Source organism: Heterodontus francisci, unplaced genomic scaffold (assembly GCF_036365525.1).
Source record: "Heterodontus francisci isolate sHetFra1 unplaced genomic scaffold, sHetFra1.hap1 HAP1_SCAFFOLD_1252, whole genome shotgun sequence".
In the NCBI taxonomy this organism is placed as follows: domain Eukaryota; kingdom Metazoa; phylum Chordata; class Chondrichthyes; order Heterodontiformes; family Heterodontidae; genus Heterodontus; species Heterodontus francisci.
This window is the reverse complement of record NW_027141336.1, coordinates 97-26293: the sequence shown is the minus strand read 5'-3', so window position 1 is coordinate 26293 and position 26197 is coordinate 97. Positions and strand designations below refer to the sequence as shown.

General features: G+C 45.0%; 1 protein-coding gene across 8 annotated transcripts; it reads right to left on the bottom strand.

Moving 5' to 3' along the window:
* Positions 1–1140: 1140 nt before the first annotated feature.
* On the bottom strand, positions 1141–25806 carry LOC137362837 (major histocompatibility complex class I-related gene protein-like). 8 transcript variants are annotated; one of them, XR_010972690.1, is made up of 7 exons: positions 25502–25805; positions 24687–24962; positions 16627–16752; positions 15675–15710; positions 15311–15358; positions 9819–9926; positions 1141–1329 (listed from the first exon to the last, which is right to left on the bottom strand). XR_010972690.1 is itself a non-coding variant. In XM_068027051.1 (6 exons), the coding sequence occupies exons 1-5, from the start codon at positions 25752–25754 to the stop codon at positions 15312–15314; spliced, it is 738 nt and encodes a 245-aa protein (XP_067883152.1). In that variant the 5' UTR covers positions 25755–25805; the 3' UTR covers positions 12089–13437; position 15311. The 8 variants fall into 8 exon arrangements, 4 of the variants coding, with proteins under 4 accessions (XP_067883152.1, XP_067883154.1, XP_067883155.1 ...); XR_010972689.1 differs by having other exon boundaries at positions 9864–9926; XR_010972692.1 differs by lacking the exons at positions 15675–15710; positions 16627–16752 and adding an exon at positions 20953–21054 and having other exon boundaries at positions 9864–9926; positions 25502–25806.
* Between the last annotated feature and the right edge of the window lie 391 nt (positions 25807–26197).

Sequence of the window (26197 nt, the reverse complement as noted above, 5' to 3'; positions counted from 1 at the left end):
TAGAGGGAGTGCCACTCCCACATGACCAGTTTCTGTTTCCCCATGGCTACTCACTCCTTCCGGTTTTTGTCCCCAGCCCCAGTCCCTCCGAGCCATATCCCCAGCACCTTCAGACAGTCTGACCTGACAGTGAAGGAGACAAAGGATCGATTGGCACAATTCCCAAAGAACTTGGCCTCTTTCTTGCCACAATTTACTTTGGCTCTAGAGGCCAGTTCAAAGTGGTCACAGATGCTCATCAGTGTGCGAACTGACAGCGGATCTGAGCAGAAGACGGCAACATCATCCATGCAAAGCTTGATCGGTCACTTGAACTGGTTGTGCACTCAGACTAGACCAGATTCTAGTTTTGATATGTTGGTGTTAAGTTCTATGATGAAACACCATAAAGTCAAAAAGGTTTGAAGGGCAAATAAAATGTTGAAAAAATAAATCTGGAGAAATGTGTACTTAAGTTCCCAACTTAGGTGACCCAAAGAACATGCAATAGTTATTTTTAGTGAGGCTTCACCTGCTAATCTTCCTGATAGGTATTAGAGTGCAGCTGGTTTCATGTTATTTCTAATGGGTGAAAATGGGAAATGTTGTCCTTTAGTTAGGGAGGCTAAGAAAATAAAGCAGGCCTATTAAAAGTACTTTAGTGCAGAAACACTGGCTTTTGTGAGGCAGTGGGATTCTATTTGACAAACATTTTAAGTAGGATTCTATACAATGGACATACTGGGAGATAGTCTACCCATTGAATGCCATGTAGATAATCGTTCCTTTTGGGATAATGTACACTCTATGAAACATGTGAGTGAGAAAAGGATATGGATTGACTTTACTGGCTTAAAACAAATGTTGGAGAGAAATGAAATCTCTAAAATTAAATGGGTAGCTGCAAGTCACCAACAATCTGAATTGTTTTACAAAAAGAAATGCTTGTACAAAGAACTTGTTAGGGGTCTTTGGGCCGAAGGGCCTGTTTCGGTGCTGTATCTCTCTCTCTCTCTCTTTGACTCTCCATGTCCTCGAGGAGGAGCATCTGGCAATATAACGCTCTGTACTGAATATGGAAATTGTTTCTGATTTTCTTTTGAAATGTTATTTGTGCATATTAACTCTTAAGATTTATTTAAAAAGAAAGAAGGGAATCTGTTAATTGTATATCAATTGTGTTTATTTATATGCAGGTGAAGGGCATTAATTGGAGTTTTATTTTAGCACATATAAAGTGACACTTACTGAAACTGTGTGGTCAAGTTAGGAGGTATATGCTTGTAATGTTTCACACTGTAAAGACTGAGTAAAGTTTGGGTCCCATATCATCCTTCATCAGTTGGTTTTCTGCAATAGAACAAGAGAGACAGACACTGCATTAAGATTGTACAGTAAGCACCAGTTATAAAGTTCCAGTTGAAGGCCATTGAAGGATCTGTTTTTTTTTAAATTCATTCATGAGGTGTGACAGTCACTGGCAAGGCCACAGCATTTATTTCCCATCCCTTATTGCCCATGAGAAGGTAGTAATGAGCTGCCTTCTTGAACCGCTGCTGCCCGTGTGGTGTAGGTACACCCACAGTGCTGTTAGGGAGGGAAACCAGGATTTTGTCCCAGCGACAGTGAAAGAACAGTGATATACTTTCAAGTCGCATGATGTGTGACTTGGAGGGGAATTTACAGGTGATGGTGTTCCCATATGTCTGCTGTCCTTGTCCTTGTAGGTGGTAAAGGTTGAGGATTTGGAGAATGCTGTTGAAGGAGGCTTGGTAAGTTGTTGCAATGGATCTTGTAGATGGTACACACTGCTACACTGTGCACTGGTGGTGGATGGGTGCAGATCAAGAGGTTGATTTTTCCTGGATGGTGTCGAGCTTCTTGAATGTTGTTGGAGCTGCACTCATCCAGGCAAGTGGAGAGTATTTCATCACACACCTGACTTAAGCTTTCCAAATATTGAGCAGAATTTGGGGAATTACTCACATCAGAATTCCCAGATGCTGACCTGCTCTTGTCGGTACAGTATATAGCTGCTTAAGCTAATTTTCTGGTCAATGGTAAACCCCACTGCCTTCCTCCAAATGTTGAACGTGGTATTTCAGTGACGGTAATGTTGTTGAATGTCAAAGGGAGATGGTTAGATTCTCTCTTGTTGGAGATGGTCATTGCCTGGCATTGTGTGGCATGAATATTACTTACCACTTATCAGCATAAGCCTGAAGGTTAAATGTTGTCCAGATCTTGCTACAGGTGGGCATGGACTGCTTCAGTATCTGAGGAGTGGCACACGGTACTGAACACTGTGCCATCCTCAGTGAATATGCAATATCCTTGGGAGAGATGATTGGCCTCCTAACCACAACCATCTTCCCTTTGTGCTGGGTATGATTCCAACCAGTGGAGAGTTTTCCCCCGATTCCCATTGACTTCCAATTTTGTGAGTGCTCCTTGATGTCATACTCAGTCAAAGGCTGCCTTGATGTCAAGGGCAGTCACTCTCACCTCACTTCTTGAATTCATCTCTTTTGTCCAAGTTTGATCCAAGCTGTAGTGAGGTCTGGAGCCGAGTGCCCTGGTGGAACCCAAACTGAGCATTGGTTAGCAGGTTGCTGCTGAGTAAGTGCCGCTTGACAGCGCTGTCGACAACACCTTCTCTCACTTTGCTGATGATTAGAGTAGACTGATGGGGCGGTAATTGTCTGGATTGAATTGGGCTGCTATATGTGGACAGGACACACCTGGGCAATGTTCCACATTGTCGAGTAGATGCCAGTGTTGTAGCTGTACTGGAACTGCTTGGCGAGGGGTGCAGCTAGTTCTGGAGCACGAATTTTCAGTACTACAACTTGGATGTTTTCAGGGCCCATAGCCTTTGCTGTATCCACAGTGCGCTGCTATTTCTCAGAGTCATAGAGTTATACAGCACAGAAACAGGCCCTTTGGCCCACTGTGGTCTGCGCCGGCCATCAAGCCTATCTATTCTAATCCCATTTTCCAGCACTTGGCCCGTAGCCTTGTATGCTATGGCATTTCAAGTGCACATCTAAATACTTCTTAAATGTTGTGAGGGTTCCTGCCTCTACCACCCCTTCAGGCAGTGTGTTCCAGATTCCAACCACCTGCTGGGTGAAATTTTTTTTCCTCAAATCCCCTCTAAACCTCCTCCCCTTAAATCTATGCCCCCTGGTTATTGACCCCTCTGCTAAGGGAAAAAGTTTCTTCCTATCTACCCAATCTATGCCCCTCATAATTTTGTATTCCTCTGTCAGATCTCCCGTCAGCCTTCTCTGCTCTAAGGAAAACAATCCTAGCCTATCCAGTCTCTCTTCATAGCTGAAATGCTCCAGCCCAGGCAATTTCCTCTGCACCCTCTGCAGTGCAATCACATCCTTCCTATAATGTGGCGACCAGAACTGTACACAATACTCCAGCTGTGGCCTAACTAGCATTTGAAACAGCTCCATCATAACCTCCCTGCTCTTATATTCTATGCCTTGGCTAATAAATGCAAGTATCTCATATACCTTCCTCGCCACCTTATCTACCTATCTTGATATCATGTGGAGTGAAACTGGCTGCAGACTGGCATCTATGATGCTGGGGTCCTCAGTAGGAGGCCAAGATGGATCATGCACTCCACACATATGGCTGGAGATGGTTGAAAATATTTCAAACTTGTCTTTTGCACTGACATCCTGGGCTCCCCCATCATTGAGGATGGGGTTGTTTGTGAAGCCTCCTCCTCCTGTTAGTTGTTTAATTGTTCTCCACCATTCCTGACTGGATGTGACAGGACTGCAGAGCCTGGATCTGATTCGTTGGTTGTGGGATCGATTAGCTCTCTCTATCCCATGCTGTTTCTTCTGCTTATCATACATGTAGTCCTGTGTTGTAGCTTCACCAGGTTGGCACCTCATTTTTAGGTATGCCTGGTGCTGCTCCTGGCATGCTCTCCTGCACTCCTCATAGGACCAGGATAGGTCCTCTGGCTTGATGCTAATGGTAGAGTGGAGGATATGAAAGGCCATGAGGTTACAGATTGTGGTTGAATATAATTCTGCTGCTGCTGATGGCCCACAGTGTCTCATGGATTCCCAGCTTTGAGCTGCCACACCTGTTTTGAATCTATCCCATTTATCATGGTGATAGTGCCATGCAACATGATGGAGGGTCTCCTCAGTGTGAAGATGGGACTTCATCTGCTCAAGAACTATGTGTAGCCACTCCTACCAAGACTGACATGGGCAGTTGGTGAGGTAAAGTATGTTTTTCCCTCTTGTTGGTTCTCTCATCACCTGCTGCAGGCCCAGTCTGGCAGATATGCCCTTCAGGACTTGGGCAGCTTGGTCAGTAATGGTGCTGCCAAACTGCTGTTGGTGATGGACATTGAAGTCCCCTACCCTGAGTACATTCTGTACCCTTGCTGCCCTCAGTGCTTCTTCCAAGTGATGTTTATCATGGATGAGTGATTCAACAGCTGAGGGGGAGCTGTCGGTGGTATTCAGCAGGAGGTTTCCTTGTTTATTTTTGACCTGATGACATGAGACATCATGGGGTCTGGAGTCGATGTTGAGGACTTCCAGGACAACTACCTCCCAACTGTATACCACTGTGCTGCCACCAATGGTGGTTCTGTCCTGTCGGTGGGACAGGACATACCCAGGGATGGTGATGGAGGAGTCTAGGACATTGGCTGTAAGGTATGATTCTGTGAGTATGACTATGTCAGGCTCTTGTTTGACTGGTCTGTGGCGCAGCTCTCCCAATTTCGGCACAAGTCCCCAGATGTTAGCGACGAGAGCTTTGCAGGGTTGACTGGGCAGGGTGGAGCCTTTGTTTTTTTCGCTGTCTAGGTCAATGCCGGGTGGTCTGTCTATTTTTATTCTTTGACTTTTCTGTCATGGTTTGATACAATTGAGTGGCTTGCTAGGCCATTTCAGAGGGCAGTTAAGAGTCAACCAAATTACAGTCAGTCTGAAGTCACATGTAGGTCAGACCAGGTAAGGACAGCAGTGAACCAGATGGGTTTTTATGACAATCTGGTAACTTGATGATTCCAATTTCTGAGACATACTTTTTATTTTATTTTATTTATGAAATTATTGAATTTAAACTGCACCCGCTTTAATTGAGGGATTTGAACTCATGCCTATGGAGTATTAGTCTGAGCTTCTGGATTAGTTGTCCAGTAACATTACTACTATACTATTGATCCGTTGAGACAGAAGATGAGCCATGATCATAGTGAATGGTGGGGAAGGCTCGATGGGCCTTATCATCGACTCCTCCTATTTCTTCTGTGCTTAGAATCCTATTTTTACAACATATCTGCAAATGAGTCAGTAAAACAAATATGAATAAATTAATCCATGATAATCTTATTCAACATCAGGAATAACAACTTTTTCCACATTACGTGACATTTAAAAGAATATAAGAAATAGGAGCAGCAGTAGACCATACGGTTCGTCAAGCCTGCTCCACTTTTCAATTTGATCATGGCTGATCTTCTGCCTCAATTCCACTTTCCATCCCATTCCCCATATCCCTTGATTCCCTGAGTGACCTGTCTCTCTCAGCCTTAAATATATTCAACGATGGAGCATCCACAACCCTCTGGGGTAGAGAATTCCAAAGATTCACAACGCTTGGAGTGAAGTAATTTCTCCTCATCTCATTCCTAAATGATCGGTCCTGTATCCTGACACTGTGCCCCCGGATTCTAGATTCCCTGATCAGTGGAAACAATCTCTCAGTATCTACCCTATCCAGCACCTCCAGAATGCTGTATGTTTCAATGAGATCACCTCTCATTCTTCTAAACTCCAGAGAACATGAACCCAATTTACTCAGCCTCTTATCATAGGACAATTCTCTCATCCTAGGAACCAATCTAGTGAACCTTTAAAGTACAGCCTCCAATGCAAATAGATCTTTCCTTCAGTATAGTGATTGGAACTGCACAAAGCATTCCAGATGTGGTCTCACCAAAGCCCTGTGCAATTGTGGCAAGATTTCCTTATTCCTGGACTCCAATTCCCTTGCATTTGCCTTCCTAATTGCTTGCTGTACCTACATGTTAACTTTCTATGAGTACACCTAAGCACTGCTGAACACCAATGTTTGGAAGTTTCACACCTTTTAAAAAATAATCTGCTTTTCTATTTTTTCACACTAGGTCACAACAGGATGCATCTGTCCTTAGCTCAGCATTTCAAGGCATCAACAGTTTAGCTAATATTTACATATCCTTTCACACCTTATGTGACAATTTGCATACTGCAATTTATTCTTACACATCTTGTTAAATACTTGTTATTAAAAATGGAGAAGAGAAAGTTTATCCCATGTATACTCTTCACCTTGAAGAGAAGGAATCCTATCCAACTCCTCACATTTAGACAATTAGTTTTTAATTAATGCAGCCAATTTAAAACTCGAATATTTTGTCAAACATTTCATTAAGCATCACAAATAACATACATCATGATTATTAGTACAATGATTACAATTCTCTGAGCACAAATTATAATCATAGACCAAATCCCTCTCCATGGGTGCTGACTGACATTATACCCTACTTTGCACCATTTATTATTGCCTAACATTACTGTGCCCCTTTCCATGGTAGCATTAGTTTATATGACAGTGACTACAAACATCAGTTATATTACAGCTTGGTGGCATAGTGACATTCAGACACATTTTATCTGTCTCACTCTAGACAAGGACAAACTGTACCGATTAACTAATGGTACAAGGACTAGGGGACACAGATTGAAGGTTTTGGGCAAGAGAAGCGGGGGAATATGAGAAAGAACTTGTTACACAGCGGGTGGTAATGATCTCGAACTCGCTGCCCACAAGGGTGGTGGAATCGGAGGCAATCAATGACTTCAAAAGGAAATTAGATGGCCAATTGAAGGAAATATATCTTCAGGAGATTGAGTGGGGGAGTAGGACTCATTAGGTAGCTCCGTGGAGAACTGGCATGGACTTGATGGGCCGAATGGCCTCCTTCTGTGCTGGATATGACTCTATGACTCTCCATACGATCTCTGTAGTAGTAGGTAGCCTCTCAAGGTAGGTAACCAGACCTAGAACAATTAATACTCTAAGAAACACATTCCACCTGCCGGCAAGGTGTAGTATTTATTCCTTGACAGTTTTGAGCTGATTGATGTGATACTATTTGATATAACTCAGACATTTCTTACTTAAAAACTGAACTATATACATGGCAGGACTGGCCTGATCAGTGATAGGGTATAGTCCTGCCGTTTTTGTTCTAACAAAATGGTCCTTTTTACCATAATTTAGGACCATTACAGAGTCTCCAATTTGATACTCAAATGGATGATCCTATTTGTCAAAGTACTTTTAGACCTGATTCTTGGATTCTCCCAAATTCCATGCTACGAATTGATTCATCTGATCAATGTAATGGATCATCTGGTTCAACCACTCAGTGGTACAACTGCTTTAAAGCAAAGGACCTGCTGTGGGCACCAGTAGGTGTCCAGGCATACACATCAGACATCCTGTCATTACCCGATAGGGGTAAATTCATGTAGTACGACACTGTCTAGATCACATCACCAGTAAATACATTGGTAACATGCTCACCCATTGAAAGGGGTGATCTGCACAGAACTTTTTAAACATTGTTTGAAGTCCTATTCTCTCTTTCCACTACTCCAGATCATTGAGGATGGTGACATATGGGCAATTTGTATTTAATCCTCATCAATTTCTGTCGTTCAGTAAAAACGTTTCCTGTAAGATGTGATCCTTGATCACTAGCTACCTGTATGTGCACTCCCCACCTGCAGATCACCTCAATCAATGATATTTTAGCCTCAACCAAAGCACGATTATTATGGTAAGGAAAAGCCTCTGTCCATTTGATCAACTTGTCTAATATAAGTAGCACATGTTACTGGTTAACTGGAGGAGTTGGCAATGAACTGATAACATCGAGCTGAAGGTGCATCCAGGGTCCTGCAGGAGGTCATAGAGTCATTACAACACAGATTGAAGCCATTTGGCCCATTGTGTCCATGCCAGCTCCCTATACAGAGTCAGTCCCATTCCCTCGCCCTACCCCCGTAGGCCGGAAAGTTTCTTTCTCTCAAGTGTCGATCCAATTTCCTTTTGAAATCATTGATCGGCCCTGCTTCCATCACCCTCGTAGGCAGTAAGTTACAGGTCATTACCACTCGCTGCATATAAAAATTCTTCTTCATATTTCCCCTGCATCTTTTGTCCAAAACCTTAAATCTGTGTCCCCTCGTCCTTGCACCATCAGCCAATGGGAACAGATTTTCTTTGTCTACCTTATCTAAATCTGACATAAATGTGTACCTCTCTGTTAAATCTCCCCTCAACTTCCTTTGCTCCAAGAAGAATAACCCCAGTTTCTCCAACCTAACCATGTAACTAAAATCCTGCAGCTGGAATTTTACACCCCCTGCAGGAGCGGTCTGGAGGTGGAGGAGGGAGGTTGTAAAACTGAGTGGGAGGTGGGGGGGTGCCGTTCCCGTCGCCTTCCAGCACTCGCTGCAGTTTCACGTGCGGTGGTGGCGGCAAGAAACGGCCCACCCGCCTCAGGCCAATTAAAGCCCTTAAGTAGCCAATTAACAGCCACTTCAGGGCCTCCTCCCATCACTGCTAGTCCATTACCAGCAGCATGTGGGCAGCTCAAGACCTTAAGAGGCCACTCGGCAAAACCTAGCAGCCACCACTGCAGCACATTCCTCCCCTCCGCCCCCACAACTGACTCCGCTTGCCTTGACAGGGCCCGGCCGATTGTCCCCGGTGAGGCCCCGCACACTTAGCTTCATTCTAAGGCCAGCATCCATGCTGCACCTCGCGCTGGGTGCAGTACCAGTCGTGCCACCGCTCCTGGTGGCACTGCTGGGACTGAGAGCTGACAGCCCGCTGATTGGCAGCTCCTGGAGGTTGGAGTTCCTGCCTCAGAGGGGTTGAACTCCTGCCCGAGGACAATTAACGGCCAGGGGCACGTAAAATCTCTGCATGGCTTCCAGGTGGGATGGAGGCGGGCTCGCCCCCGAATTCTTGGCCATTGGGTGGGGCCTCCAGCCCAACGTACAATTCCAGCCTGCATCCCTGGAACCATTCTGGTAAATCTCCTCCGCACCCTCTCAAAGACTCTCACAACCTTCCTAAAGTGTGATGTTCAGAACTGGATGCAATACTTTAGTTGTGGCCTAACCAGAGCTTCAAAATGGTAAAGCATAATTTCTATTCAATTATTTATCTATTTATGCAGTACAAGTTCCCACATGCTCTGCTAATTATTCTCTCAACATGTTCTGCCACCTTCAAAGGTCTACGCACATGAATACCCTGGTCCCTCTGTTCCTTCAAACTGTGTTGTTAAGTCTCTATTGCTTCTTCCTATTTCTTCTGCCAAAATGCAACATCTCACATTGCTCTGTAGTAAATTCCATCTGCTACTTGTACAGGAAAGTGCAGTTGGTGTTTGTAGGAGGATTGTACTGTGCTTACAGGTAATGTTACTTGTCTTATCTGGCTCCCATACAGTTTGAGCTATTTTCTGGACAGTTAATATCCACAAAGAAATGTGCTCCCAGGACGACTGTGAAACAGCTCAAAGAGCTCCTCCCCCACCCCCCTTCTCACATCATATCACATTCATTTCTCATCAGTTCATAACAGGATGCACCTGTCCTGAGCTTTGCATTTTGTAGGCATCAACAGTTTAGCTTTATATTTGACACAGATCCTTTTGCACCTCGCATGACCATTTGCATACTGTAATTTATTTTTACACACGTATTATTGCTGCATACTTGTAATTAAAAATCGAGAAGAGAAAGCTTATTCCGTGCCCTTACAGTGCCTCATCTCCAGGCCGATCCTCCAATGTCATCCAACCATCTGTGCTCAGACTGTTTCAACTGGAACAAAGGAGACAAGAGGAGATTTCATTGAGGGATTTTCAAATGATGAAGGGTTTTGATCAAGTGAATCGGGAAATACGATTTCCTCTGTTTTAGGGGCCATTGAAGAGGGGGCAATAATTTAAATGCTCATTGAGTGAGGAGAGAAGATAGGAGACATTCCTTCTGAGTTGTTTGGAACATGGAATGCCCTACAAACAGGGAGTGGGTGATGGAAAGAGCTTTGCATCTTTTAAAGGGAAATTGGATCAATATTTGAAGGAGTGAAAGAGACTGGTTGGTCAGATTGCAGAGCTCACAGAGGCTGTCTATAGTGTGTGAGTCAGAGTTTGGAGAGTAAGGTCACTGAGTCTGTCATCCCTACCACTTCCACCTTCGGGATTCTGACATTGATTTCTATTGTTAAATATATAAATTGACCCCGTCTCCCCTTGTGCTGGACCTCCACATCCAGACATCCTGTCCCCACATCAGCATCAAGCAGCAAACCTGCTCCAGCTCCAGCTCCACTTCACCATTGCTTGGGGTTAATGACACTGAAACTGGTTAGTGCCAAGTCCATACAGTCATCTCCCACTGATGTCAGCTGTGGGTTCACCTTGGGACTGAACAGGACAGGCTCAGGATGGGGAGGCTCCTGTTGTCTTGATGGTTCAGAGTGGGACAGGATGCTTATGGCCACTCACCAACCTGTCCCTGATATCCCAGTCCACACCATCAGGTGAAGCCTTGTTAACAGCTTCTATTGAGACCTCCCAGGATGAAGACAAATGGTCCTCTTTGGGCACCAGCGCCTCTGAGGTGTCTGTGCACAGACACAATGGGCTGAATGGCCTCCTTCTGTGCTGTAATTGTTCTGTGGGTCTATGGTGCCAGAGTCAGGCTGGTTCACCCAGGCAGCACCAGCTACTGTCGGTGAGTCCATCACCCGAGGCATCTGCCATCCCCTCTGGTGCCACTAACCCAGCCCTGGGACATTGGTCTCCAGTTGGCACTGGCTCATTTGGGGACATCACCCTCTGAGGACTCAACCATGCTGAGGATCGTCGATGTTGTGGGTGATTTCCACCTTGGTGAGGGCAGTCGCAGGTCTCTGTTCACTTTTTATAGATCAGTGTCTCCCCCACCATCACTGTGGAGCCACCTTCAACCTCTCCCTCTAACTGCTGAGGGACAGCCAGATTGCGAGGGCACCCTCTCCCAGGGAGGGTACATGTGTCTCAGTGCCACTTCCCCCAAGTGGCAGGGGTTCACATCTCGAAGGTTTAACCAATGACTTGTATTCATCAGTTTATAGCTGCCTTGATCCCTGCTCCCAGGACTCCCTATCAACCTTCCCTGTCGGCTCAGCCTGTGGAAGCTTCCTGGAATTGGGAGCCAGAGTCGGAACACAACCAGCATCTGCTGAGGCCTTTTCATGAGAGAGAGAGAGAGTCAGAGACCAGGAGCAGGTTGGTATCTGCCATCCCACACTGCTGCCACAGAGGGATTGGGCCAGTAGTTAACAGGGACGTCTCCAAAGGCCATTCCTAATTTACTGCTGGGTTGGAGAGAGCTCTTGGCTGTGGCTTTCTGTTCCTTCAAGGAATATTATACCTACATTCCCTCCGTTCAGGGGCAGTGCCAGGAGCCAGTGGACAGTCAGTTCCTCAGGGAGCCAGTAATTGTCCAGTCTTTGGTTGGCAGGGTAAGTGAGAACACTGTCCGGTCAATGCAAATACAGGCAAACGGCAGACTGTGGTAGTGGGGCTAAGCTGCTCGTGATGGAGGTGGAATGAAAGGCTGGTCTGTCCAAAGACACAGGGAACTGTCTCAAACTGTTCATAGTGTAACCAGTCCACTGGCCTACTCTAAATAGTAGAGCAGGAGGGACAGGCAAGATTTCCCTGAGAGGCAGCAGAGAGGGAAGGAGGGTAATGGGAAAGCAATAACTGAGCTCTGGATAGACATGGAACTTTCATCCAGGTAGGATGGTGAAGGCCAGTGAGAATTACTGGCTGCTCTGGGAATTCCCTGTCTAGTATTGTACTGGTCATGGGGCAGGGGGAAGGGATGGTCAGGGTGATGGTTTCAAAGTCAACCCTGATCAAATGATTCTTAGTGATCCTGGTTCTTTGTGTCAGGGTCTGGGACTGGACAGAGTGAACACACAGATACAGTTTGTGGAACAAGTGTTTTTATTATTCAATAGGTACAAATGTAAACTTTAATCCAGTACGTAGAGTGGTACAGAGTGCAATCCCAAACATTTTACATTCCCCACCCTCGGTTCATACAACAGGCCAGTGACAGACTGGGTTCAGGGAAGTGAAGCTGTTCATTTCATTTAATAAACCACATTCCCGGGAAACACAGGATCCAACCTCAGGCACCAATGAAGACGGACAGTTAAAAAACAGAAACTTAAACTGATCAGAGAATTAAAACGTCGAACCTCCCAGAGGGAAGAGATAGAAACATAGTCAGTGATCTGTGATTGGTCAGTGGCCTGTCGATCCCTCCCTGTGCTCAGTGATCTGTGATTGGTCAGTGGCCTGTCGATCCCTCCCTATGCTCAGTGATTTGTGATTGGTCAGTGGCCTGTCGATCCCTCCCTGTGCTCAGTGATCTGTGATTGGTCGCCTGCCTACCGATCCCTCCCTGTGTTCAGTGATCTGTGATTAGTTACGGCCTGTCGATCCCTCCCTGTGCTCAGTGATCTGTGATTGGTCAGTGGCCTGTCGATCCCTCCCTGTGCTCAGTGATCTGTGATTGGTCGCCTGCCTGTCGATCCCTCCCTGTGCTCAGTGATCTGTGATTGGTCGCCTGCCTACCGATCCCTCCCTGTGTTCAGTGATCTGTGACCGGTCACCGGCCTGTCGATCCCTCCCTGTGCTCAGTGATTCGTCACCAGCCTGTCGATCCCTCCCTGTGCTCAGTGATCTGTGATTGGTCACCTGCCTGTCGATCCCTCCCTGTGCTCAGTGATCTGTGATTGGTCACCGGCCTGTCGATCCCTCCCTGTGCTCAGTGATCTGTGATTGGTCACGGCCTGTCGATCCCTCCCTGTGCTCAGTGATCTGTGATTGGTCACGGCCTGTTGATCCCTCCCTGTGCTCAGTGATCTATGATTGGTCACGGCCTGTCGATCCCTCCCTGTGCTCAGTGATCTGTGATTGGTCACTGGCCTGTCGATCCCTCCCTGTGCTCAGTGATCTGTGATTGGTCACGGCCTGTCGATCCCTTCCCTTTACTGGTTTAAATGAACATTTCTCAGATGCAGGAATGCAAGCAACAACAGCAATTAGAAACATCTCAATATTAAACTCCAAAATATTCAACTGGAGATTTCTACCAAATTACCAAGCAGAAAATAAACTCAGAATTCCAATAAATGATAGATGTATTGTTTCACTATATAAAACACAGCCAAATAAAGATAAAACATCCAGATTGTTTCTAAATGAATCCTCCCAGTGACACAGCCAGTCCAATCACTAGTTCGAGTAATCTTCAATTCGGAATCAACCTGGCAAATGAAAGATGGACAGAATCACATGGAGGCTTCACACCCAGTACAGGAGTTGGAACCCAGAAAGATCAATGTGGAAACTCTGTTCCTTAGACACTTACTCCATCCCTCTCCCTGGTCACTGTCAGACTGAACCAGATTGTTCACAACCTCAGTGTCCTATTTATTCCTGAGCTGAGCTTCCAACACCATAACCTCTCCATCACCAAGATCCCCTCTTGATCCAGCGCAGTAACACTAACCTACTCCATCTCTGCCTCAGCTCATCTGCTGCTGAAACTCTCATCAATACCTTCATTACCCCCAGACACTGCTGACCAACCTCTCATATTTCATCCTCCATAAACTTCAGGTCATCCAAAACTCTGCTGCCCGAATCCTAACTCACACCAAGTCCCATTCACCATCACCCCTGCATTCTCTATCCTACATAGGTTCCTGGTCCGGTAATGTCTCAAATGATTTTAAGGTTCTCATCCTCATTGTCAAATCCCTCCATATCTTCATAACCTCTGTAGCCCCCCAACTCAGAGATCTCTACGCACCTCCAATTCTGACCTCTTTCTTCCCCCCCTCCCCCCCAATCCCACTCCCTTTAACACATCATTGGCAGCTGTTCCAGGTGTCATGGGACAGGTTCCCTACAGTCACAGGTAAAGAGTGCAGTGATATGACTGAACCCAGACTGACCAGCCTGAACCCACAATCCATCCCCTGAAACTTCTCCAGGAGCACCATATCTCAGTGAAGATCGAGTGTCCCAGCACTGGATCACCAGGCTCACTGCACAATCTATCAGTCTAAGACCCAGGCTCCAAAATGAAGTCTAATCTCTGTCCCCACGTACACAGCACAACTATCTCCCCCTCTCCAGGTGACAGATCCCATCCTCCTGTATATTAAACAGCTGCAGTGTCTCACTAAGCAGCTGACAGCATCCGGAAGTTTGTTGCTCACCAGACCAGCTTTAGAAAGTTCCAGTTCTCCGTGTGATTCATGTCTTTGCTGCCTGGAATATTAACCTGCACAATCCAGTCACACTCCTGGAATCACCTGCTCCCTTCCCAACATATTGACCTCCCATTGGTCCAAAACAGTTGTACGTTTAATTCATTGGCTCAAGGGAACTGGATGCAGGTCAGGCACATTTAACAGAACAAGAGAATCCCAGGAGGTTCGTGTTACACCATCAGTGCAGGACCAGGGGTACAAAGTAACAAGACAAGTTCAGAACAAGTCAGCAGTACTTAGACTGGTCTCTGGATAGAGACGTGGACAGCAGTTAGACATGGGGGAGTGTGAGGAATCATAGCAGTCTGAGCAAGGAGGAGCCAGAGAGGCTGAATGGCCTCCCTGTGGTTTGTAATATACAAGTATATCTTTGTGATGGGGAAGAGCAGCAATGAATGGTGAAGAGCAGTAGGAGAATGAAAGGAGGTGACTCGAGGTTAAATTGAGGAGGACAGCTTCACTCTACCTGACCAGACCTGGGCCTGCTCGATACTGATGGTGGGTTAAAAAAACTGCTCCTTGTCACAAAACCAGCTGATATTGATGGAACTCCTGTGTATTAAACCAGAGTTGATCAATGGTAGGCCACTACTATCAGAGTTAGTCACTTTACCATTGGAGCTTGTGTCTCTTACAGACTGGCTCATGAAACTCAACTTACACTTTATTTATTTATTTTTATTTCTATTTAGAGATACAGCACTATGTGAGAAATTTATGTAAACAAGTAAAAACACTGCGAGCCAGTGGTGAAACTCAGTAAAGTCCCTTCCGATACCCTGAGCTCACAGTTACTGCTGTTTATAAACTGCTTTGATGCTAGTTTAGCTGCTGTTAAACTCCAGTGAGTGATTCATACCTCAGGCCAGGGCTGATGAGTTCGAGGATGATTCCACTCCTCTTACAGCTGTGAAAAAGAAAGATTTCAGTCACACAGTCACTTTACAACATGGTGAATGTTCCATATAGAGACAGAGAGAGAGACAGAGAGAGAGACAGAGACAGAGACAGAGACAGAGACAGAGACAGAGATAGAGAGAGACAGAGAGAGAGACAGAGAGAAACAGAGAGGTAAACACACACAGAGACAAAGTAATGGAGCTATACTGTCTTAACAGACCAGAAATGGCTGTTCAGCCAATCGAGTCCATGCCAGAAAGTTCTGCCTCGAAGACAAGGCAGCTAACAACTGAACCAGACTATTGTAATATTTGCACACTTACGATTTGCTGAGCTGTAACTGTGTTTATATTCTCCTCCTACAAAGATCAGAAACAGAACTTCAGTTAACAAAAGCTCCCCCACCCACCCCTCACCCACACAAACTTACTGTAGTCATGGGGGGAATGACCAGCTTAACCTGAGCTCGCTTACAGGAGACTCTGCTCCTCACTCAACCCTTTACTCTGCATTCAGCCCAGTCCCTTCATCCCCTGTACAGGCCCCCCAGTCCCCTCACTCCCTGTAGGGGACCTCAGTCCCCTGACTCCCCATATGGGCCCTCAGTCACCTCACACCCTGTACGGGACCTCAGTCCCCTCACCCCCTGTACGGGATCTCAGTCCCCTCACTCCCTGTAGGGGACCTCAGTCCCCTGACTCCCTATATGGGCCCTCAGTCACCTCACACCCTGTACGGGACCTCAGTCACCTCACTCCCTGTACGGGATCTCAGTCCCCTCACTCCCTGTACGGGACCTCAGTCCTCTCACTCCCTGTACGGGACCTCAGTCACCTCACTCCATGTAAGGGTCCCTCAGTCCCCTGACTCCCCATATAGGCCCTCAGTCACCTCACTCCCTGTACGGGACCTCAGTCCCCTGACTCCCGATATGGGCCCTCAGTCACCTCACTCCCTGTACAGGCCCCCAGTCCCCTCACTCCCTGTACAGGCCCTCAGTCACCTCACTCCCTGTACAGGCCCCCAGTCCCCTCACTCCATGTACGGGACCCCCAGTCCCCTCACTCCGTGTAAGAGTCCCTCAGTCCCAGCTCCCCATATGGGCCCTCGGTCCTCTCACTTCCTGTTCCTCAGCCCCCTCACGCTCTGTACATCACTGGACTGTGTGTGCATTTCCCACATGTGTAGGAAAGTCTCTAATGCTTTGATATTTGTGCTTTAACATTTTAAAACTGCTGATACCAGAGAGTGACAGACCCTGCCCTCACTTCCTACCTCTCCTTTTCAACGCAACTGCACCGATGACAACAGCAATCAGAGCGATGGCAGCAACAACAATTCCAACAATCAGTCTGATATTTGTTCCCTCTGAAGATCCTACAGTCACTGGGAGCATCCTGGCTGTGGGGGGGGGGGAGGGGGGAAATGAGGAGGAGATCAATGAATAACCACAATCGCTGCTCATTCAGAAGCAAGTGTACCAAAGCGGGGCCTGAGTTTGAATGAGATTCAAGTCTGTGATGTAATGGGCAGTCTCTGAGCAGAGCATGTTGTAGGTTAGAAAGGTTCAGCATGACTTGGATTACACTCCTGTGAAGCACTTTGGGATGTTTATCTACATTAAAGGAGATAAATAAATGCAGACATTGGAATTCCACATCATTCCAAAGACACTTCCAGTCACCCAAACAAGTGATTAATTCCCACATCAATCTCAGAATAGGCTTGTTGCAGCATAGTGATGGGAGGTAGGGAGTTTCTAGGGAAAGGAAAGAGGGGGTGCCATATTGATCAAAGATACTGTTACAGCACTGGAAAGGGGTGACATGCTGGAGGATTCAATGTCAGAATCTATTTGGGTAGAGTTAAGGAACAATAGAGGAGCTATTTCATTGCTGGGTGTAAACTATTGGTCACCCCAAATATAGGGAAGGAGGTCGAGAAGCAAATCTGCAGGTAGATTGCAGAAAGATGTAAGAACTTTAGAATGGTGATAATGGGGGAGTTCAATCATCCTAATATAGACTGGGATAGTAACAATGTAAAGGCAAAGGTCAGAAAGGAATTCCTGAAATGTATACAAGAGAACTTTATTGATCATTGTGTTTCCAGTTCAATGTGGAAGGAGGCAGTGTTGGATCTAGTTCTGGGGAATGAAGTAGGGCAAGTGGAGCATGTTTTAATTGGGGTGCATTTGGGAAACAGTGATCACAATATCATCAGGTTTACAGTAGTTATGGAAAATGACATGGAACAATTGAACATGAAATTACTCAACTGGAGGAGGGCTAATTTCAGTGAGTTGAAAAGCAGTCGATTGGTTTGATAAACATCACTAAAGAGGGTGCTGCTAATTTCACAGTAGAGGAAGAGGTAGTAGAGAAACTGAATAGAATAAAAATTGATAAAGAGGAGGTAGTTAAAAGGTTGGCAATGCTGAAAGTAGAAAAGTCACTGAGATTACTGAGGGAATTAAAGGTGGAGATATCGGAGGCTGTGGTCACAATCTTGCAATCCTCCTTCGGTAGTGGGATGGTGCCAGAGGACTGGAGAGGTGCAAATGTCAAATGTTACACACACACACACACACACACACACACACACACACACACACACACACACACACACACACACACACACACACACACACACACACACACCTGGGCAACTACTGTTAGCCTGACTTCAGTGGTGCGAGAATGTTGAGACAACAGGAATAGGAGTAGACCATTCAATCCTTAGAGCCTGTTCTGCCATTCAGTGATATTGAGGGTGATCTGTGTCCTAACTCCATATACCTCAATAGATTAGCTAGCAAAAAAATCTATTGACCTCAGATCTGAATTTAATTGAGCTAGCATTTACTGCTTTTTATGGAACAGAGTTACACACTTCTCCCACCATCTGTTTGAAGAAACGCTTCCTAACTTCTCTCCTGAATGGTCTGGGTCTGATTTCAATGTTATATCCCCTTTGTCCGAGACTCCACCACCAGCAGAAAAGTTTCTTTCCATCTACCTTACCCTCAATTCCTTCCAAAATCCTGAAAACCTCAATCGTCCTTTAACCTTCTCTATCCCAGGGAACACAAGCCTAGTCTGTGTAATCTCTCCTCATAATTAAACCTTTGTAGCCAAGTAACATTCTGTTGAATCTGTGCTGCACTCCTTCCAAGGCCAGTATATTTATACCTTTCTAAAGATGAGGTGCCCAGAACTGTACACAGTTCTCCAGGTCTGGTCCGAGACAAGGCTTTCCACCATTTAGAAAATACGCTGATCTACCCTTATTTCATCCAAAATGGATGACTTCACGTTTGCCTGCACGGAAATACATCTGCCACAATTTTGCCCACCCAAACAATCAATGTCTCTTGTAATTTTATGCTCCTGTCTACTCTGCTTGCTATGCCACTGAACCTGGTGTCATCAGTAAACTTGGATATGTGTCGCTCTATTGTGCTTTTTAAGACTTTAAATACTGAATGGTTGAGGCCCCAGCACAGATCCCCGTGAGATAACACTGGTCATTTCCTTCCAATTCATACATACCCATTATCCCTACAGTCTGTCTACTGCCAAATCAATTTCCTAATCAGCTCAATAATATGCTTTCAATTCCAAGAGCTTTAAGAAATCTCTTATGTGGAACCTTATCGAAAGTCTTCAGCAAGTCCACATAAACTATATCCATAGACATTCCCCTATCCACTACTTTAGTTACTTCCTCAAAAAAATTCAATTTGTTTCATTAGACATGACCTCCCCCTTACAAATCCACATTGGCTCTCTTCAATCAGCTCAAATTTCTCTAAGTACTCAGTCACTCTGTCTTAATGATAGATTCCATAACCTTCCCCACAACAGATGTTAGACTAACAGATTTATAATTTCTTGGTTTCTCTCTCACCTTTCTTTAATAATGAAGTTATGTATACAATTTTCCAATCGATAGGAATAATTCCTGCATCGAGGGAGCTTTGGAAGATTATGGCGAAATTATCTACAATTTCCTCACCTACTTTCTTTAAAACCCAGGGGTGAAACCAACAGGTCCTGGGCATTTCTCAGTCTCTACAGTCATTTTTCTAAATACTATTTTCCAGCTTACATTGTCATTGGTTCATTATTTGTTTCCCTGCAATGTCAGGTATATTATCCTTTCCCATTCCTATGAAGATTGAAGCCTGGAAAAAGTAAAGCAGTAACAGAGCAATGGAGAACATTCGGGAAGAGATAGTTCAGACAGAAACATATAAACTAGATATGTTCCTTTGAAGGGGAAAGGGCAGAGCATCCAAAGCTAATGTGCCCTGGATGACAAAGGAAGTAAAAGTTAAACTAAAGCAGAGAAAAAAGGAGGCTATGACAGATGTCACTAGCAAGATTCAGTTAATAACCAGGAAGATTATGAAAAGTACAGGAATGTACAAATACACCAATCACTACAGGTTAGCAAGGCTTTCTTTCCAGAGGAATAGAATTGAAAAGTACTGAAATTATGTTAAACCTGTATCAAACCGCGCGACGTCCCAGTTGCCATATTATAAAAAAAGAGATAGAAGCACTCAAGAGAGTGAAAGAAGATTTACAAGGACAATACAGGAAATACATGGGTATACATATCAGGAAAGGATGAACAGCTGGGTCTCTTTTCTCTTTAAAAACAAGGATGAATTGTGACTGAAAAGAGGTCTTTAAAATTTGACAGGATTTCACAGAGTGGATAGAGAGAGAAATTTTCCACTTGTTGGGAAGACCATAACAGGAGGAGATCAATAACAGATAGCTACCATGTGAACACAGAATTCGCTATCACAGGGAGTGATTGAAGCAAATAGTATCGATCTATTTAAGGAGAAACTAGACAAGCATATGAGGGAGAAGGGAATACAGAGTTACGATGATAGATTTTTTTTAGTTTAGAGATACAGCACTGAAACAGGCCCTTCGGCCCACCGAGTCTGTGCTGACCATCAACCACTCATTTATACTAATCCAACACTAATTCCATTTTCCTACCACATCCCCACCTGTCCCTATATTTCCCTCCCTATACTAGGAGCAATTGCTAATGGCCAATTCACCTGTCAACCTGCAAGTCTTTGGCATGTGGGAGGAAACCGGAGCACCCGGAGGAAACCCACGCAGACACAGGGAGAACTTGCAAACTCCACAGAGGCAGTACCCAGAATTGAACCCGGGCCGCTGGAGCTGTGAGGCTGCGGTGCTAACCACTGCGCCACTGTGCCGCCCTTTAAATGAGGAAAGATGGGAGGAGGCTTGAGTGGTGCATAAACACCAACATGGACTGGTTGGGCCGAATGGCCAGTTTCTCTACTATTTATCCTATGTAATCTTTCAATCTTCATTGGATATAGGAGCGCTATTGGAGAACTGGAGGGTTGCTAATGTTATACCACTATTAAAGAAAGGGGAGAGGGATAAACCAGGAAATCACAGGCCAGTCAGCTGATAATTGGTAGTGGGGAAGTTATTCAAATCCAGTATCAAGGACAAAATTAACTTTCAATTGGAAAGGCATGGGTTAATCAAGAAGAGCCAGCATGGGTTTGTTAAAGGCAAATTGTGTCTGACCAACTTGATTGAATTCTTTGATGAGGTAACGAAGAAGATTGATCAACATAGTTCAATAGATATAAAAACAAGAAATGCTGGAACCACTCAGTAGGTCTGGCAGCATCTGTGAAAAGAGAAGCAGAGTTAATGTTTCGGATCAGTGACCCGTCTTTGGAACTGACAAATAGTTCAATAGATGTTGCACATATGGACTTTTGGAAGGTGTTCAGTAAAATGCTGCACAGGAGGCTTATTAAGGAGATGTCAGCCCATGGAACCAAGGGGATATGAAACTGGCTCAGTGACTGGAAGCAAAGGATGTTGGTAGATGTTTTTCAGATTGGGAAGTGGGGGGCAGTGTTGTTTCCCAAGGGTCAGTTTTGGGTCCATTACTCTTGGCAACTTTTATAAATGGCTTAGGCTTAGGTGTAGGGAACAGCATTATAAAGTTTGCAAATGATAAAACTTTTGGCAAAGTAGTATGGAGTAATGAGGATAGGACGAACATGGAGAGACAATATAGAATAAAGGGTACAATTCAGAAGGGGGTGCAGGAGCAGAGGGACCTATGTGTATATGTGCAAAAGTCATTGAAGGTGGCAGGACAGGTTGAAAGAGAGGTTAATAAAGCATACAGTATCCTGTGCTTTATTAGTAGGGGGATAGAGTACAAGAGCAAGGAAGTTATGTTGAATTTATATAAGACACTAGTTTGGCCTCAGCTGGAGCATTGCATCCAGTTCTGGTGGCCGCACTTTAGGAAAGATGTGAAGGCATTGGAGAGATTACAGAAAGGGTTCACGAGAATGGTTCAGTTATGAAGATAGATTGGAGAAGTTAAGACTGTTTTCCTTGGAGAAGAGAAGGCTGAGAGGTGATTTGATAGAGGTATTCAAAATCATGAGGGGTCTGAACAGAGTAGAGAGAGAGAAACTGTTCCCACTCGTGAAAGGATCGAGAATGAGAGGGCACAGATTTCAAGTATTTGGTAAAGTTAAGCAAAAGTGACATGAGGAAAAGCTGTTTCATGCAGCGAGTGGTTATGGTTTAGAATGCACTGCCTGAGAACGTGGTGGAGGCAGGTTCAATTGAAGCATTCAAAAGGGAATTAGACAGTTATATGAAAAGGAAGAATGTGCAGGGTTACAGGGAGAAGGCAGCTGAATGGAACTGAGGAAATTGCTCTTTCAGAGAGCCAGTGTAGACAAGATGGACCAAATGGCCTTCTCCTGCACGGTAACGATTCTGTGATTCAATCATTCTAGGCTTCAGGGTGACAGGATGGTGAAATGGACAAAGACGTGGCAGGTGAAGTTCAATGTAGGGAAGTGTGAAGTGATGCACTTTGGAAGGACTAATGTTGAAAGAATGTAGACGATATTTTGAAAAGTGTAGATGAATAAAGAGACCTTGGTTTCCATATGCACAAATCCTTAAAGATGGCACAGCAAGTTGATAAGGTGGTTGTAAAAGTATATGGGTTACATGGATTTATAAATCGAGGTACAGAATATAAAAGTAAAGTGATCATGCTAGAACTTTATAAATCACTGGTTAGGCCTCGGTTGGAGTATTGTGGACAATTCCGGGCACCACACTTCCGAAAAGATGTAAAGGCCTTAGAAAGGGCACAGAGGAGGTTTATCAGGATGTTAACAGAGATAACAGACTATAGTTATGAGGAGAGGTTGGAAAAGTTAGGACTGTTCCCCTTGGAATAGAGAAGGTTAAGAGGTGACCTAATAGATTTTTTTCAAGATGATGAGCAGTTTTGCTAAGGTAGAGAGAGGAAAGTTATTCCCTCCGGTGAGTGGGTCAATAACCAGAGGTTATAGATTTAAAATCATTGGTAAAAGATAGAGAGGGGAAATGAGGATTTTATTTTACTCAGCTGTCGGGATCTGGAATGTTCTACCTGAAAAGAAGTGGAAGCTGATTCCAGAAACAATTTTAAACAGGGTGTTGTACAGATATTTGAGGATGATGAGCTGACACATTTAGGGACAAAAAGCAGACACATGGGACTAAGAATGACTACTCATCCCAAGAGCCAGCATAGGCTCGATGGGCCAAATGGCCTCCTACTGTGCTGTAGGGTTCTATGATTCAATGACACGAAGTTCCAACAAAATAAAACACTGCAGATGCTGGAAATCTGAAATAAAAACATAACATTCTAGAAATACTCAGCAGGTCAGGCAGCATCTATGACGTGAGCAACAGAGTTAATGTTTCAGGTCAATACCACTTTGTCAGAATGGAGGTCACTGATCTGAAAGGTTAACATTATTGCTCTCTGTACAGATGCTACCTGACCTGCTGAGTATTTCCAACATTGTCTGTTTTTATTGTATTATTCTAAAAGTCCTACCCTTTCCTTATTCACATTTGCAGTATGACCGCAATGATTTTTAAAGGGCCACATGGGCCTTTTTCTTCTGACATAATTGTAAAAGCTTTGTGTTAATCTTGATACCCTCATAAATGTCTGTTGATATTTCTGCTCTTACTGTATGTTCTTTCGCTCTCTCCCAGTCCCCTCGATCTATACTATGCTTTGCTTTATCCTTTAGTTTTAGGTTACCTTTCACTTCTTCTCGAGTAGACCTCTCGGCCCTTCTCGTTTCTGTATTAAGCTAAATTCTTTTCTGAACACCTCCCACTGTTCATCTGTAGTTTTACCCAATAACAGTTTTGTTCAGTTTGCGGTCATCAGTCTCTGTCTCATCCTATTAAAAGTTAGCCTTACCAAATTCGAGGATCTTCATAACAGTATTATGTTTTTCCTTTTCAAACATGTCAGGCTCGCAGTTAAGTAAATGTTCCCTTACCGTTAGATTAACTATGTCTGGCTCACTACTAGAGCTAGTGTGGCCTGCCTGTTTGTTGGTTCCAGAAAACTATGTTGAATGCAGTCAAGAAATTCACAAGCTTTCTGACTTGAGCTACTCTGTTCTTCCCAATCTATATGGGAATTAAAGTCTCCCATTAAAACATCTCTTCATTTACTACAAGTCTCTTTGATCTCTGAATTAACAGCTATGCAGTGGAAGAATGTATTATCAGGAAGCCTGTAGCCAACTCCCATTACAATTCTTATCACAGTCTCCATTGATTGCTTTCACTTACCTCGATCCTCTCTTGTTAATGTTGTAACAATCTGGGACAAACTTAATGTCAGGTTGAAAAACATGGGTTAATAAATTGAAAGCGAGCACAGAATTGTCAAAGGCAAACTTGTCAAACTTGATCAAGTTCTCTGATGAATAGACGGACAGTGTTGATGAGGGTAGTGTGCTGTATGTTGTGTATATGGGCTTTCAGAAGGCATTTGATAAAGTGCCACAAAATAGACTTACTAGTAAAATTGAAGCCAATGGGATTAGAGGGACAGTGTCAGAGTGGATATGGAATTGGATCAGGGACAGAAATCAGAGAGGAATGGTGAATGATTATTTTTCAGACTGGAAGGAAGTAGAAAGTGAAGGATTGGTATGAGGATCACATCTCTTTTTGATATATATTAATAATCTGGACTTGGGTATAAGGGCATAAATTCAAGGTGTGCAATGACACAAAACTCAGAAATGCAGTAACCAATGAAGAGGATTAGAACAGATTTCAGGAGGACATAGACAGACTGGTGAAATGGGCAGACATGTGACAAATGCAGTTTAATGCAGAGAAGTGTTAGGTGATTGATTTTGGAAGGCAGAATGAGGAGAGGTGATTCTAAACAGTCACTGTTCCTCTTACCCCAGTCTAGGATCTCCATTCCTTCTTTTTCGCTTTGCTCATACTGACAGGAATAGTTGGCACCATTCTCAGGTGCGATCTGAACCCATCTCCTGAGCTGGTAGGTGCCATCGTGGTTGGGTAGGATGCCAGTGGAACATGTGTCTGCAATCGGTGCGCCATTTCTCAAGAGGGTGACTTCGATATCGCGAGGGTAAAATCCTGTGACGAGGCAGCAGAGTTGTGTCGGTTTAGCAGCTGATGCCTTGTCCGCGGAAAGAAACACTTGAGGAGCAACTGAGAGTAAAACAGATCAGAGGCAGGTCAGTGTGAGAGACAGGGAATGGCAAATATCCCTTTAAATTGGGGATTAGACCCCTGACCCCAGGGAAAGGTACATACCCCTTTAAACTGGGGTTTAGACACCCTGACTCTCAGTCACCTCTTCTGACTCACCGACTCTCAGTCACCTCTTCTGACTCACCGACTCTCAGTCCCCCCTTTACTCACCAACACTCAGTCCCTTCCCCCTCACTCACCGACTCTCAGTCCCTCCTCCCTCGCTCACCGACTCTCAGTCCCCCCTCACTCACCAACTCTCAGTCCCCCCTCACTCGCTGAGTCTCAGTCCCCCCCTCACTCGCTGAGTCTCAGTCCCACCTTACTCGCTGACTCTCAGTCCCCCCTCACTCGCTGACTCTCAGTCCCCCCTCACTCGCTGACTCTCAGTCCCCCCCCCCACTAACTAACTCTCAGACCCCCCTCACTCACTGACTCTCAGTCCCACCTCATTCACTGACTCTCCCCCCTCCCCCCACCCCCATCCACTCACTCACCGTGTCTCAGTTCCTTTTCTCCAAGTTTCAGGTACTTCTTCAGCCATTCGATGCAGGTCCCCTCCAGGTAACCCTTCCTCTGCTGATTCCTGGCCTTGTCCTGGTCCCACTTGTTCTTGGTAATCAGTCCCCAGCTTACCGGTGTTACCCACACCATGTTATCCTTATCAAAGCTGATGTAATCCCGCCCGTCCCAGCCTTCCTGGTGGAACCCGTTGGTACTCCCGTCATCCCGCAGCTCACAGCCATACATCACCTGTACTGTGTGGATCCCTGTCAATCAAACACACACAGCCAATCAGAGCCAAATAACAGAGAGCCAACAGTTCTGACTGCCTTCCACAACTGTCAGTGAAACACACACAGCCAAACAGATCCAGGAGCAGAGTGAAGGGGAGGTGGGGGAAAGCCGGGAATGATTGGGAGTTGGTAAAGAGCTGGTCCTGTCTTTCAGCCCCACAACAAAGTGCATCACTCCACCCAATTCCCGGCTTCTGTTTACTATATAGTGGAGAGACCATTACGGTTGGAACGTCTGAAACAAAAATTGTGTTTGGAAAATATGTTTGAGATTTTTGAAGAAGTAACTGATAAGATGAATAAGGGGTACCAATGGATGTAGTGTATTTGAATTTTCAAAAAGCATTCAATGAGGTGCCATCCAAGAGCTTTTTTCCACTAAATTAGGACTCAAGG